At 43.8% G+C, this 12,696-nt stretch overlaps 1 protein-coding gene across 2 annotated transcripts in view; it reads right to left on the reverse strand.

Moving 5' to 3' along the window:
• STAC (SH3 and cysteine rich domain) overlaps positions 1-12,696 on the reverse strand; it is a 103,980-nt gene that overhangs the window by 64,349 nt on the left and 26,935 nt on the right. Inside the window, exon 2 of one of the 2 annotated variants that reach the window (XM_079795495.1) lies at positions 2,620-2,863. In XM_079795495.1, coding sequence (XP_079651621.1) covers positions 2,620-2,863 — 244 coding nt within the window. Of the gene's footprint in view, positions 1-2,619; positions 2,897-12,696 lie in introns of both variants that reach the window. The other variant, XM_079795494.1, reaches the window with a different exon arrangement.

A 12,696-nucleotide genomic window follows, 5' to 3' on the forward strand; every position in this document is an offset into this window, starting at 1 on the left:
GGTGTCAAGTCCAAGGGCAAGGGCAAAGCTGAAAATAGGGAATGAGTTACGGAGTGAAGGAGCTAAGGAAATTATAATCAGATGGGCAGGGACTGAGGCTGGGGTCCAGGTGTACTTTTACTGGTCACTTTCTTGTGGCAAATGTGTAGCCTTTCCAGCTTTCAGGCACAGCAGTCAGGCGAAGCCCAATGTGAGGCTTTGTAAACCCAACTCTGCGTGTCCATTCCAACTTAGAAATCCTAGACAGCGAGAATGCCAGTTTCCTTTTATTTTTAAACAAATATCCACCAGCTGGAAACTGCTAAAATGAGATTTGATTGTTCTTGGCCATCATTATATAACCCTTGGTACTCCTTGGAAGGAAAAAGTACCTGCTTTAATATATTTTCTGAAATGTCACTCTAAGAGGGTAACAGCAGGTGGTCTTTCCCTCAAATTTAGAATATAAAGATGACCTGTGGCTTGAAGAAGCAAATCTTCCAGTGATATATGTAGAGAAAGGAGACTAGACTTGAGGAACAATGAGAAAAGGGGCAGAGCAACCATGCTCTGTTATCACAGATGACAATGGCAGGCATTGTTTCAGGAAGTTAAAGCACTTAGCAGCCTCTACTTCACCTCACTTCTCTTCCTCTCCTCACCTCCTTCCTCTTCTCTCTCCCTGTTCCCTCCTGCCTCTGTAATCCCTTTTCTCATTTCCTAGAAGGAGCCTACTATTTGGTTTGCTTTCTCATCTTTGAAAAGAACAGCATGCCTTGCTGACTGTATTTTTTTTCTCTTTCTTTCTTAAGAAAAAAAGGCAGCTACAATGTACATTTAATTCTGATAAGAGAAAAGTATAGTGCAATTCTCTTCAGCACAGGGTCTTTTTGTGTGTGATTTTTTTCAAAATAAAGTCTCAAAATTGTTGCTGTGCTTGAGGTGTACCTAGAATCCTCTTTAGGGTAATGATGGTGGCATTCCTCGGAGGTGAATTCATTTCCCTTACTCATTTTAAAAACACGTGTTCTGTTTGTCTTTTCACACTGGTCACAATGAGATTTAAAATAGAGACTCATCATCACCTACTTCAGGGTTATGAATAGCACTGCCTTGAAAAGGCCTGGTGGAAATTTGTGTGGAAATTGAAAGTGATGCGTCAGACTCAGAAGCTAAGGAGGCAGACACAAAAACTAAGTTGGAGGCCAAATTGCCTAAGTGTTCTGAGCTCGGAACATGGTGAGACACCTTCCCCGCCATGCTCACAGTCAGATGCCAGGCATCACTTCCAGGTGGAAAAGTGAAATGGATGGGTGGTATGGATCCATGACTTAGCAGAATCTACCAAACAAAATAGTTTAATGATCCAGAGGCCTTCCTCAGCACTGTGATAGGTTGAATGATTGACCCCATTCTTCCCGCATCCCTCTACCTGTGCCCTTTGCCAGGTGGCTTTAAAGTCCCTGATATCAAGGCAGAGTGCGTGCACTTCTCCATCCCTTGACATGGGGTTGGCCCCCATTTTCCTGGAGGAATGCCAGTAGAAGGGCAATGTCACCTCCAATCCAAAGGCTTAAGAAGAGCTTTGTATGCTTCCACTTGTCCTTGCCATGAGAAGAACATGATATGGTTACCCCACTGGTCCAAGGAAAGAGTGAGAAATAAGGAACAGAAGGAAGACAAAGTAACTGAGCGGGTCTGGATCAGCTAAACCCCAAATTATCTGAAGATGCCTGAGTGAGAGTAAAAGTAAACTGCGTTAACTGCAAGAGTATTTTTTAACCAGCATTACTGTGGAAATCCTTGACTGACACAAGCATTGATCCTCAATGTGGCCCGTTTGAAGGAAGCACATGAATAATAGTGATGAGAAAATGAGAATGTGAGTAGATAATGGTTTTCAACAAGGATGGCCCTGTGTGTACAGTCACAAGGCGGGCTGACATGGCTCTCATTCTGAATATTATACTCCTTAACTGGGTCTTGGTCAAAGGTGCAGGGAGTTGCAGAATTCTGCATTCCTGACCATATTGGAAACCACAATTTCAAGTTCAATGATGACAGCTATTGGCTTCTTTGGGAAGCAACAAACACGCCATGTTTCATTTGAAAGAATATCAGATATTTAAGTAAAAAAAAAACCTTTGAGATTATCTATGCCTGACAGAAGTTAAATCACATGCTACTTACAAGGCAAGCCATTCAAGGGCAGGTCAAATGCATCAGTTAAAAGGTTAGATTCTTGCTCAGCCAGCGTGGCTCAGTGCTTGAGCATCAACCTATGAACCAGGAGGTCACAGTTCAATTCCCTGTCAGTGCATATACCCTGGTTGCGGGAGGCAGCTGATCAATGATTCTCTCTCCTCATTGATGTTTCTATCTCTCTCTCCCTTCCTCTCTGAAATCGTTAAAAATATCTTTAAAAAAAGGTTAGATTCTCACTGACATTTGCCTTTTAACTTTACCCCTCATTCCCAACCCTTTCCTTTTAAAGCCACATAAAATGGGCCTCTTGACTTTTCCAATGCAGTCTTTTAAAACACAGCTGTACATCTTACATCTTTTCCACACCAAACTCCCAGGGTGTCCCCACAATTTTATGTTGACATACCTGGAGGAAGGGGCAGGGGAAAGACTTACCCACGATCATGTGGTTGCAGACGTCACAGAAAGTGGGCTTCTTGAAGATGTGCTCCTGAAAGGCATGGGCCTTGCTGCTGCCTGGGTGCAGGCCCACCCTGGTGGGCGTGGACGTCAGGCTTCCCGGGGCGGGGAGGGGGCTGGAGCTGGGGCTGACCTCAGCCAGCATATCCCCTTGCAGCTTCACGTCGCTGTTGGTTCGCTGGAAGAAGTTGTCAGCACTTTTGCTCCGTAGACTCTTGGTCTTGAAAGAAAGTGATCGTTTTAGTTTCTGGAGCTGCAATGCAATGACAGAACAGACGCTCTTATGATCGATCGTGCAGACTCATGCAGGGGGGAGGCGGCTGCTCCATGCACTGCACTGTTCCCACCGACACCCTCAGCCCCTGGAGGCTCGTAGAGGTCCCTGTGTGGGTGGGCTGATGTCAGTGCCAGAGGGAACTCGGCAGCCAGACTACAGAAGGAGGTTCCTTGTTGCCTGAGCGTCTGCCACTGCTCTTCCCCCCTGCCTCCTTGAGGTCCCTCCAATGTGCTGTCAAAATATTCCAGGACATTCGATTTAGATACCACTTGCCTTTAGAATTTGAATTGTGGATTGCCTGTAGAATTTGAATTACAGTACAAACTCTTTGGGCTCCAAGGCTGGGTCTGTAATGCCGGGGCCTCTGCTGGCCTTTCTCATGGTCACTTAGCTGCTCTTTGTCTCTTTACACAGCAAAGCAGGTGAGGTCACCGTCAAACCCAGAATCCATCTGGCTTAACCATCCAGAGAACACAAACCAGTAATTCTCAGGCATGCTTCGGTCTGAAGCATATGAATAAGTAACGTGTTTGTGTGTGTGTGTGTGTGTGTGTGTGACACACACAATGTGAAATTATCTATTTTATATTCTCTGCTCTTTCCCTTGCCCGTCTGCTCATTTTTGGCCATTTGGCAAACTAGACTACTTCTTCTTTGCCTCTGGGACCCATGAAAAAGCTTGGAAAAGTTCTAACTTCCAAAAGTCTGGGGTTGGTGCAGTCTGAACCTCCAGTCCAGTCCTCACCTTGGAGCTAGAAGGATCTTTTGGAAACAGAGATGTGAGCACATGTTTAAAATTCTTTACAAAGTTTCATTTCTTCTTAAATTTAAGTAAAAGCTCATTGTCACAGGCTCCAGTGACTGGCAAATTCTGGATCCCAAGGACAGTGAGCACCACTGTCCACCTTGCTCTGTCCAGCCCAGCCACAGTGGCCTTTTAAAAGTCTCTGGTATTTACTATGCATTCTTATCACGTACAGTTTTCTCTCTGCCCAGATAAAAGAAATGAACCACTTAGTGGCTACCTGACCTACATGCAATAGGTCACTTTACTTTTAAGATAGTTCACATAAGGTGGCTGATCTGGCTCTGCATCAAACCCCCGACTTCTCTCTAAGAAGATCAGAAAGGTGGGATGATTTTAGTGCTGGGCACAAAAACACCCTAATTCTCTACCTTTCCCCTTCCCCATTCCTCTTTGCAATGTGACTGTATGGCTCCTCCCATCAAAGGGGGAGCATGTTTCCCCACTTCTTGAAGCTTGTTGGTTTGGGGAATTTGATCAATGGAAAGTGGCAGAAGCGACCTTAAGCGAGTTCCAAGCCCAGACCTCGAGGTGTCTTGTATGCTGCTGCTGTCCCTTTTGGAACTGTGCCAAACTGCCATATGAACAAACCCAATTCAGCCTGAAGGACGATATGAGACACATGGTCCAGTCACTTTCCATCACTCAAGTGAGACCCCAGAGGCAGAGCCACCTGCTTCCCTGCAAGGAATAAAGGAGTCTCAACGAGAACAGAAGAACTGTCCAGCTGAGTCCCGCTCAAATTGTCAACCCATAGAACCATCAACTAGAGAGATGGCTAGTCTTTTAAACCAAGCTGGGTGTCTATTGTGTGTACGCGACACAATACTGTTCTCCTCACTTTCCTAGTATGTGGTGGGAATGTACTTTGTTGCTCATTTGAAGTTGACTGTGGCCATGTGAGACCAACTTTGCACTTCAGGTTCAGAGGGGAGGCCCTGCAGGGTCCTCTAGAGAAGCTCCACTGGGCATCACCAGCCAGAAAGGGCTAGCCAGAGAAGCAGCAACATCATTCACAGAAAGGTCAGAAACAGTGGGCCAGCCAAGACTTTTCTCTTGTCTTGTTCCCTCTGCCCTACAGTCCAAACCCCCCAGAGGAGTTGGGGCTGTTGAGGAAGCAGGAAGAAGGAGATGCTCCTGAGTTATTTTGGAGTTTGTTGCTGTACCATAACCTAGCACATCCTGATGGATGTAGGAGGATGGAGTCATGTGCCCCTGGGAACACCACACTTATTTGGAAGCGGACCCTCCATCTCCAGCAAAGGTAAGCGAGAGGGAGGTACGAGACAGTCACTCTTTGAGACTGAGCCACACTGAGGTGAGCACCTGGAGCAGCAAAGGAGTAGAACAGACTTTGTACACTTCAAGTGCTTCTGGCTATATGCTGGCCTAGTGTGGAGAAAGGGAGACAAAGAGGAGGTGAAATTGGATTTTGCTTTGAACAGGTTTCAATAAAGTGACCAGGAAGTTAAGGAATCTGCTGAGATCTTGTCATGGGCTGTGCAAACCAGGGGGAGGGAGGTTTTTCAAAGCCAATGCCACCACATCGCAAAATAAAGTCATAAAGTCATTTTCTGCCCCCCCCCCGCCCCCGCAAGCCATTCAGATGGTTCAATAAATTGGCTACCCTTGTAACAAAAATAGAACAATAACACCTTCTCTGATTATATCAGGGCACAATTGTGAAGGTAGTAGAAGATAACATATGGAAGAGCTGAAAATTCTTTTTTTAATGTTTATTTTAATTTTATTTTTCAATTAAAGTTGACATTCTAGATTATTTTGTATTCGTTTCAGGCCTACAGCATAGTGGTCAGACAGTCATATACTTTACAAAGTATTTTCCCCGATATTTCCAGTATACACCTGGTACCATACTATGCTGTACTTTACTTCCCCGAGACTATTTTCTAACTGCCAAGCTGTACTTCTCAATCCCTTTACCTTTTCATCCAGCCCCCAACCCTCTCCCCACTGGCAACCATTAGTCTGTTCTCTGTATTTATGAGTCTGTTTCTATTTTGTTTGTTTGTTTATTTTGCTCTTTAGATTCCACATATAAGTGAAATCATATCATATTTGTCTTTGGGAGAGCTGAGATTTCTACATGATACAAATGGAAGGAGGGTGATGGGGCAGAACAGGGGAGGAGGGAGCTGAGAGTGTGGAGCCAACCTAAGTGCTCCACCAGGTGATCCCTCTTCATCTTTCCAACTATTCAATGAAGAATTTGTTCTTTTCTCCCTGGAGAAATGGAGGCCGAGAGAGGTTAAAACACTTGTTCAAACCTGGCTGGTGTGGCTCAGTGGTTGAGTGTCGACCTATGAATCAGGACCTATGACTGGTTCAATTCCCGGTTAGGGCACATGCCTGGGTTGTGGGCTCGATCCCCAGTGTGGGGCATGCAGGAGGCAGCATATCAATGATTCTCTCTCATCATTGATGTTTCTATCTCTTTCTCTCCCTTCCTCTCTGAAGTCAATAAAAATTTTTACATATATAAAAAACTTGTCCAAGGTCACACAGTGTAGGTGAGTAAACACCAAGGTTCAAAATTAAATCTGCCTTCCTCTAACCCCCATGCTGGTGAGTTGACAGAGATAGATGTAGGGACGGAGAGAGCTACGCCTCACTCCCAGGGGGATGGAAGTACTGGTGGTCAGTGAAGGTGGGAAGGGATGCAGAGTGGGAAAGAAAATCTGCTAGTTGGAAGCTACTTAGTTTATTTTATACTAGAGGTCCGTTGCAGGAAGATTCCTGTAAGAATAGGGCCCCTGTCTCTGCCGCCCTGCTTGCTTCTCTGCAGCTTCGCTCCCTTCTGCAGCACTTGGCTTCCTTCTACGCTGTCTTCAGTCTTCACTTTACGCCTACGTATGCAAATTAACCACCATCTTTGTTGGGTTAATTTGAATACTCACTCTGATTGGCTGGTGGACGTAGCGGAGGGACGGTCAACTTGCATGTTTCTCTTTTATTAGTGTAGATATTTCAAATTTCTTAAAAATAACAAAGGGACACTCCTTGTTGATCAAAGCGAAGCATCAGGCATCACTGTCTGGTCTTCTGCTGCTAATACAGGGAAGGGATGGGTGACACCTGCATGTGTGCAGTCTGGTCTCCCTTCTGTGCTCATGTGCTTCTTTTCTCCCTTCAAACCCATCCATCACCTGCTGTTCTGTGTTCTCCAGAAGTTTAGTATGATGCCAAGAAACCTGTTGCATTATCCTTGCTCTGAGAGATGTAGCTGGAAATTGTCAGACCTTCCGAGCCTGCCTGCTTCAAAAGCTGGAGAATTTGCCTTGGAAGCCAATGTGACATTTCTTATTCAAGTGGACAGCTTAAGAGAAATGCCTACAAGTTAAACAAAGTCTGAGCAGCGAGTTCAAAGGAACCTGCTTTCTTCAATTACCCCTACAAGAGCAGAGGCCAGATGGGAACATACAAAACGCAGAAATAGAAGTAAACGCTGATAATAGCAGATGTCACAAAATGATTAGCTTCCACTGCCACCTCCCATCCATTCTATTTATAATAATAATGGTAAAAGGAACAGATAGTCTTGAGTCCTTTACCATGTGCTAGAAATTGCTCCAAATACCTTACTCCCTGCAATCACCCCAGGAAACCTGTGACTAGAGAATCATTCATTCATTTATTAAAATAGTTCATTTAATGAATGGGCTACTACTATGAGTCAGATATAGTCCTTGGCTTTGGTGATATAGCAGTAAAATAAGCAAATTCCTTCTCCTTAAGGTTTTAATGTCTAGTGGGTATAGATAGAAAATAATTAAATAATCAAAGATATAGAATAATATGGGTAGGGGTAACAGCTAGAGCCAGGCTTTAGAAAGTGACAAGCAGGGCTTCTGGGACAGGTGACATTGGAGCAGAGACATGAAGGGAGTGAAGGTATGAGCTACTTTGGAGAAGAGCATTTTGGGTAGTGGGAAAACCCAGGGCAAAAGCCCCTACAAGAGAGCAAGATGGGGTGTTTGAGGAACTCTAAAAGGGCAATGTGGCTGGAACAGAGTAATGAGGGAGAGAAAGCACAGAGAGGTCTAGGGCCAGCTTCATGCTGGAATTTGCAGGTCATGCCAACGGCTTTGGAATTTATCCTAAGGGTGACGGCTTTGAGCAGGGAAGTGACAGGGCCTGACCATTATTTTAAAAGGGTTACTCTGGCTACTGAGTGGAAAATAGACTATAGGAGGGCATGGTGGAAGTAGGGAGACCAGTTGGGAGACTCTTGCAGTTATCCTGGTGAGAAGTAATTTTGGCTTGGCCTAATATAGTAAGACATGGTTGAATTTGGGGCACAATTTGAAGGTAGAACCAATTGGATTTATTGAGGGACTGGATGTAAGTATGAGGAAAAGAGAAGAGTCAATAATGATTTCAAGAATTTGGGCTTGAGCAACTAGGTAAATGGGGGCCACTTCCTGAAAGAGGGGACACTGGAGAAGAAGCAAGTGGTATAGGGAGTGGGGTGGGGATCAGAGTAGAGTTTTGGGTAAGTTTGAAATGCTTGCTTTGAATCCCAGTGTTGCTGCCAAGTAGGTAGTTAAATACATGATCCTGGCATTCAGAGGACAGGTACAAGCTGCAGTAATACACTTGGGAGTCACGAGCAAATAGATGGTATTTGAAGACATGAGACTAGATGAGATCACTGCATAGTGAGTGCAGACACCGAAGAGAAGTGATCTGAGGACAGAGCCCTGGACGTCAAGAAGATTAAGAACAAACAGTTATATGTCAAGAAGATTAAGGACAAACCAAGAAATCTGAGAAGGAGGGGCTAGTGAGGAAGGAGGACAAAAGAGAGGGATGTTTTAGAATCTACAGGAAGAAAATGATTCAAGAAAGAGAGAATAACCGGCAGCTTCCAATGGAGCTTGGATGTCAAGTCATTGGAGGTGGAGAGGTTGGCTGTTGTGTTTGGCAAAAGGAATGTCTTTGGGAGATCTTGCTAGTAGCCTTAACAGGAACTTAACATTTTCGGTGAAGTGGTGGGACGAAAACCTAACTGACCCGATTTTAAGAAAGAATGGTTGGAGGGGAAGTGTGTGTGGGTAAAGCATGGGCAGTTTTGCTATAAAGGGGATTAGTAAAAAGAGGCAGTCATGGAAAGGTTTTCTGGTTTGCACTGTTTAAATATGGAAGATTATTTTAGCATGATTTTAAGGACTCAGGAGAGAAGTGATGACCTTGAGCAGACGAGAGCTGATGAAGTGCAGTGCATGGGAGGAAAGGTTGACTTTAAATTGGAATGAGGCAGGTGTCCATCAGGAGAGAGACGCATAAGGAGACAGTTGGAGCTGGGTGGATCTTCTCTTTTGATTGTCTCTGTTTTTATCAATGACAATGGAAACAAGTCTATCTCCCGAGTGAACAGAAAGGGGGGAGCGGACGGAGGAGATGTTGGAAATTGGAAGGAAGAGAAGATACAGAAGAGCTATTTCAGAGAGTAGAGAGCAATGCCCAGTAGAAGGATGGAAGGGTGGCACAGAGGGTCCATTTCAGGTTATGACCTCATTTTACAGAGTCAAATGGCTAATAAGTTGCAGAATGAAGATCCACATATGGGTCTCTCTAATTCCAAAGCCCCTTAAGCCCAAACAGACTTTCAGGATAAGGTTTTCCACCCTGACCTCTTTTTGGTAAAATTCCTCTGCTTCATGTGCTTTAGAGCCAGCTGGAATTTCAGCAGTAATCCATGTGGTTGCCATGTTGAGAAGCACTTCGATAGCAATTAATTGGGGGAGAGCAGAAATCAGGCGTCATTAGAGCAATGGAACACAGAATCACAGCCTGAAGGTGACTGTAGTGGCATGCCTATTGATTTACCAGTCTGTTCTGCAGTGGCCCATAAAGTTAATTAACCAGCATGTGCTTGATCATTACAGTCAGGATCTGAGGTCTGCACTCTGTGGGGGAGGGACAAGGGGAGGTTTGAGAGCAAACAAGTCTCTGCCCACACAGGCATAAACCAGGAGACAGTCACCATGTCAGTTCAGTTTCCTGTCGGTTGACATTTAACCATGAAGTCGCCTCTATGGACATTTCCTTTGCTATTGAAGGCCACACCAATAATGCACTGGCTTTTGATCCAGAATGGAAATGAGGTCATCAGAGAACATTCCATGAGCAAATGTCCAAATGTCTCATCCTGGATGCTCATGTGTGATCTACATCTTTGATTTCAGGATGAACATGCTTTTCCTTTTCACATTTTAGATTTTTTTAAATGAAATAGGGCTGTGCCTTTGGTCGAAATGCTCACTCTTTTCTTTGTTTTCCTGAAAAGTTATTATTAAATCAATTGATGACAAGGAAATAGGTTATTTGTCATGCTGCAGCAAGCTGCACAGTCCCTGCGAGTTGCCTCTGAAATCCAGCTCCCTTCACACTCCATCAGCCACGCAGCTTCACGTCTTCTATTCCTAGTTAGGCTGTGGTTTGTCAGAGCTCTTCCCACACCCGCCCTAAATATTTCACCCAGGGCTCTTCCGGGAGGGAGTGAATATTGGGGTCTTTAGACATGTCATGCCTGTGATGAGGACCAACTTTCTTGCCAACATTTTTACCCACCAACAGCCTCATTTCCTTTGAGGCAGGCACAATATATTCCAGCTCCTGCTTTGATTTAGTTTGGGTAGAGATGTCAAGTCAGAAACCATCTTCTTGCATCTACCTGGCTCTGTCACAGCCGCAAAAACCAGTGGCTAACGAATATATCAGTAAAGCAACAGCTCTGCCACCAATGAGTTGTGTGGCTTAGCAGGTCCCTGAAGCTCCTTGGCTTGGGTTCCACCAGTTAATGGAGAGGATGAGTTCAGTGGTTGCTAAGTTCCCTCTAGCTCTGGCAATTCAGCACAATGAGGGAACCCAAAAGACTTTCAACAGTCTCTACTTATAGGAAGTTGAAGATCTAATCTGGGGACAAGTAGCAATGCTTAAAACTATCTGAGGGTGACATGAGACCCTATCTTTGTATTATCAAGTGATGAGTAGAGTGTTTTGATTGCTGTCTGCTCTAATATGTCAGAAAAGAGGATGATCAATGGGGGCTGGAATAGTCAGAGACAATTCTTTCCAATCTTGAAGGATGAGCCAACTATAAAACATGTAATTCAACTGTTTACTAGTAAGTGCTTTGATGGCCTCCTCACTTCTAGGTTATAACCAGGTTCCTTCTGTGGGATATAAGACCCTTCCTGATGGATGGGGCACCCACCTTCCCAATCATTATGTCTAGTCACCCCTCCTTTACCCCAGGCACACAGATACACTAAGACTAGCCCCCAGATTTTCAATGATTTTTCAAAGGCCTTCAGTGCCTTTATCTGCCTACAAGATGCCTGACTCAATCTATGTGGGAAAATGCTGATTCTCCTTAACTGCTTAATTCTTTTTGGCATCCTTCTTAAACTTCCTGGCTGGTGATTTGAGACCTTCTCTTCTGTGTGGACCCAGAGTTGTCCACTCCATGCAAAGTAGACAAAAGTGATGATCTAAGATGGAAGCAGGCTGTTTTGTAACTCTGCTTAACACCTTACAATAGTTTTTCATTACATTTACAATATCCTCTAACCTCCTTTCAATGGCGTATAAGGCCCTACATGATCTGACCATTCTTACCACCATCCTACATCACTTACTCTGTTCCCATCCCTCTAGTCTCTTTGCTGTTCCACAAACACACCAGAAACACTGCTGTGTCAGGGGCCTGGCTTCTCTTGTTCTATCTTCCTGAAATGCTCTTTTCTTTTCAAAGTTTGCTAACTTCTCACTTCCATCAGCCTTTACTCCAAGGTCATTTCACAAGGGACTTTCCTTAACCCCAATGCTCCATATTCAGAGCACTAATTATTATTTTTTAAAAACTTTATATTTTGAAAACCTTTTAACCCCCAGAAAACTGGCAAGAATATTTCCAGGACTGCTGATAATACCTTTCACCTAGATTTACCAATTATTAACATTTTGCAAAATTTGTTTTTTTTTTTTGTTCTTTCTAAAATATAGATATTATTACAATTGTTGTTGTCATTGCTTTTATCATCATTACTGAACTATTTGGGAATAAGTAGCAGTCATTATCACCCTTTATTTATAAATACTTCACTGCGTATCTCCCCCAAACAAAAGTATTTTGTTATGTAAATACAATATAACAAATTAGTGTTGCAACACTATTATCTAATATGCAACTCATTCAAATTTTGAAAATTATACATATTTTGAAAAAATATTCTTGACAGCATTAAAAGGTCTGCTTCTAATATTCAATATGCATTACTTTTAATTTTCATGTATTTTTAAGTCTCATTTAATTTGGAATAGTGTCTCAGCTATTTTTTCTCTTTTGTGACTTCTTTTTATTTTAAAGAGTACAGAACAATTGTTTTGTACTACGTCCCCCAATCTGGGCTCATCTGATGTTTCTTCATAATTAGATTCAGGTTACATGTTTTTGGTAGAAATATCACAAAAGTGATGCTTTGGCCTCGGTATTTCATATCAGAAGGCATATGATATTTATTCCTGACTTTATATTTTATATCATATACTCATTTACTTGCCTCCCAAGCTAGAATGCAGGCCCCATGAGGACTGAGGTGTTTCACAGGCTCACAGACTTCTCAGCACAGTCATGTTAGCCCCGGGAGCATTGGGAAACTTCTGCTCTACTCATCACCTATCCAAGGTGCACCATGATTGAGTCCTAGAGCTCTTGTTTGTAAAATTCCCTATTCATTCAGAAGTGGGAGAGGTGTGTGATAGGTGGAGAGGAAAAGCAAGGTGGAGGGAGAGTGCAAAGATAGACCACTGCTCACTTTCCCAGTGCAGGTTCTCAGCCCAAGGGTTGGCCTGAGCTGGGATGTTTGTGGATCGAAGCTAGGAGACGGTTTGGTGGTGGGGATGAGGGGAACAGCAGCGAATTCACTGTCAGACTAACATTTTG

This window comes from Cnephaeus nilssonii, assembly GCF_951640355.1.
Source record: "Cnephaeus nilssonii genome assembly, chromosome: 17".
NCBI classification, from domain to species: domain Eukaryota; kingdom Metazoa; phylum Chordata; class Mammalia; order Chiroptera; family Vespertilionidae; genus Cnephaeus; species Cnephaeus nilssonii.